The sequence below is a fragment of the Alligator sinensis genome, unplaced genomic scaffold, assembly GCF_000455745.1.
Source record: "Alligator sinensis unplaced genomic scaffold, ASM45574v1 scaffold489_1, whole genome shotgun sequence".
Taxonomy (NCBI): domain Eukaryota; kingdom Metazoa; phylum Chordata; order Crocodylia; family Alligatoridae; genus Alligator; species Alligator sinensis.
This window is the reverse complement of record NW_005841901.1, coordinates 3,527,555-3,529,565: the sequence shown is the minus strand read 5'-3', so window position 1 is coordinate 3,529,565 and position 2,011 is coordinate 3,527,555. Positions and strand designations below refer to the sequence as shown.

The 2,011-nt window shown below is 41.1% G+C and overlaps 1 protein-coding gene across 2 annotated transcripts in view; it reads right to left on the bottom strand.

The window, feature by feature from the left end:
• YIPF4 (Yip1 domain family member 4) overlaps nt 1-1,153 on the bottom strand; it is a 55,010-nt gene extending 53,857 nt beyond the window's left edge. Inside the window, exon 1 of one of the 2 annotated variants that reach the window (XM_025197628.1) lies at nt 1,081-1,153. In XM_025197628.1, coding sequence (XP_025053413.1) covers nt 1,081-1,090 — 10 coding nt within the window. In that variant the 5' untranslated portion in view covers nt 1,091-1,153. The remainder of the gene's footprint in view (nt 1-1,080) is intronic. The other variant, XM_025197627.1, reaches the window with a different exon arrangement.
• Between the last annotated feature and the right edge of the window lie 858 nt (nt 1,154-2,011).

The window sequence follows — 2,011 nt, the reverse complement described above, 5'->3', positions numbered from 1 at the left end:
AGCTCCAAGGCTGACTGAATCTCCCATCTGTCAGCAAGACTGGAGAGAGAAAACCCTGATCAACTTCTCTGGCAGAAAGAGCAAGGAAAGAGAGAACTCATGGACTGGTCACCTTCTGTTAGATTGACACCCTGCACATTGGAAGGCCAGCTGTACTTTTAAGTGTTTTTTAGGTATATGCACATTTTGTGAGTCCATTTTTAGCACTGCTGCTAATTATGAAATTTTTGAAAGTTCTTAATAAAAAGACAAAAGTCCAGTGCTTCTGGTAAAATAGATATAGTTTATAAAACTGTACTGTCCCTGACATTGCACAAGGAAACCTACTGCCTAGCCTAGTCATGCCTTTAAAATGGCTGTAAGCACAATCTGTCCTTTAGGGTGCCTATACACATGCAGCAAGGCACTCTGATGCACTATAATTACAGCGCATTGGAGCAGACTTGATTAATCGAGTCTGCTGGAGCATGGTAATTACTGCTGTCCAGTAGATGCCAGTTTCCCATGTATCAGCATCCCTGTGCTGAAAACTGGCGGCAAGGGTGCTTTAACTAAAGCTTGTTCAATAAGCTTTAGTTAAAGTGCCCCACTGCCATTTTTCAGCACAGGGACACTGATACACGAGGCGCTTCAGGAGCTTTAATTACAGTGGCTCTTGGAGCCGCTCTAATTAAAGCCACCCTTTCCCGTCTCCCCCTTCCACTCCCGAAGCATGTGTATAAACATCCTTTGGTTCTGTCAGATACAGAGAACCAGACTAAAACCATCAGCAGTGATAGCCACCACAGATTGGGCAGAATAGGCAAGGAAATGGTTCTCTCCCCTTGCCACATCAGTCTTCTCTGCAACAGAATACATTGGGCACTGAGGCATTCCTCTCCTATTCTGTACAGAAAGGTAGGAGAAGGCTTTTTCTTGAGAAAAATCTTTAAAGGAGAAAGATGCACAAGGGAAAGGAGAGAACAAGCACAGGAATAATAAAAGGTGGAATGGAAAACAAACCTGTCAGGAATAACTTAAAATTAAAAAGCATTTCCATCCTTTCTGACAAATGATGTTCTTAAAAGGTTTTAGACTTACCTGTACACATGTAGTTTTATAATGCTTTCTGATTTTACTGCCGCCTTCATTTAGATGTCAGAAACATTCATCCTAGCCACCCTCAGTGTTGAAGTCTGAAAACTTTCATGGTTCCTGTGAAAAATTAAACCAAAATATACATTATTGCATTTTCCTTGGCATCTTCTTAGAGCTCATGGCAATAAAAAAAAAAGAGAACAAGAGCCTGGGTATAAAAGCTTAACCAGTTACAAAACAGATAAACAATCATTCCTAACTCTTCAATCACAGTCAGATCTTACAATCTGATGCTCTTACTGGGGATTTCCTGTGTTGTCCTTCTCATTACCTCATATCTCCTGCTTTTTGTTGGTATTCTGCTGCTGGTTCCCTTCCAGTTGTAGCCACATGCTCTGTTTAGCTTCTGGCTTCCTAACTAACCACCCCAGGATGTTGCTTACTACTGAGCCACAACCCTCCATCTTTCTATCTGATGTCAGTGGCCTTGGTGATCATTGCAAAGTCCTCCCCCATCTGCTGAAGTGCTTAAGTATTTTGTCTTTGCACCTCCTGGAATGATGTGTGGCCTAATCATTTTCCTCCAGGTCATTCTGGGAATAGCAGCATGGGGCAGCTAGCAAGGAGCCAGCATACTCATTATAGTAGTTCACACAAATACTTCTTTCAGCTAGAAAGAACTTTTCATGTCTTACACTTCCATTCACCTTAAAATGTCTTCTCTTTTTACATTTCTTTATTAATTATATAAACATTTCTCCAGTGAATTTATAGCATTTCTTATAATGTGATGCCGCTTGACGCAAAGTGCCACATTACATTTGAGTTAGTGAGGGACGAAGCAAAAAAAATTGGAAGTTTGATTTGGAAGATCAGTGGATAAGCAGCTAAGCTAAGAAAGGGTTTCACTCATCATGACTTATCAGCTGCAGGC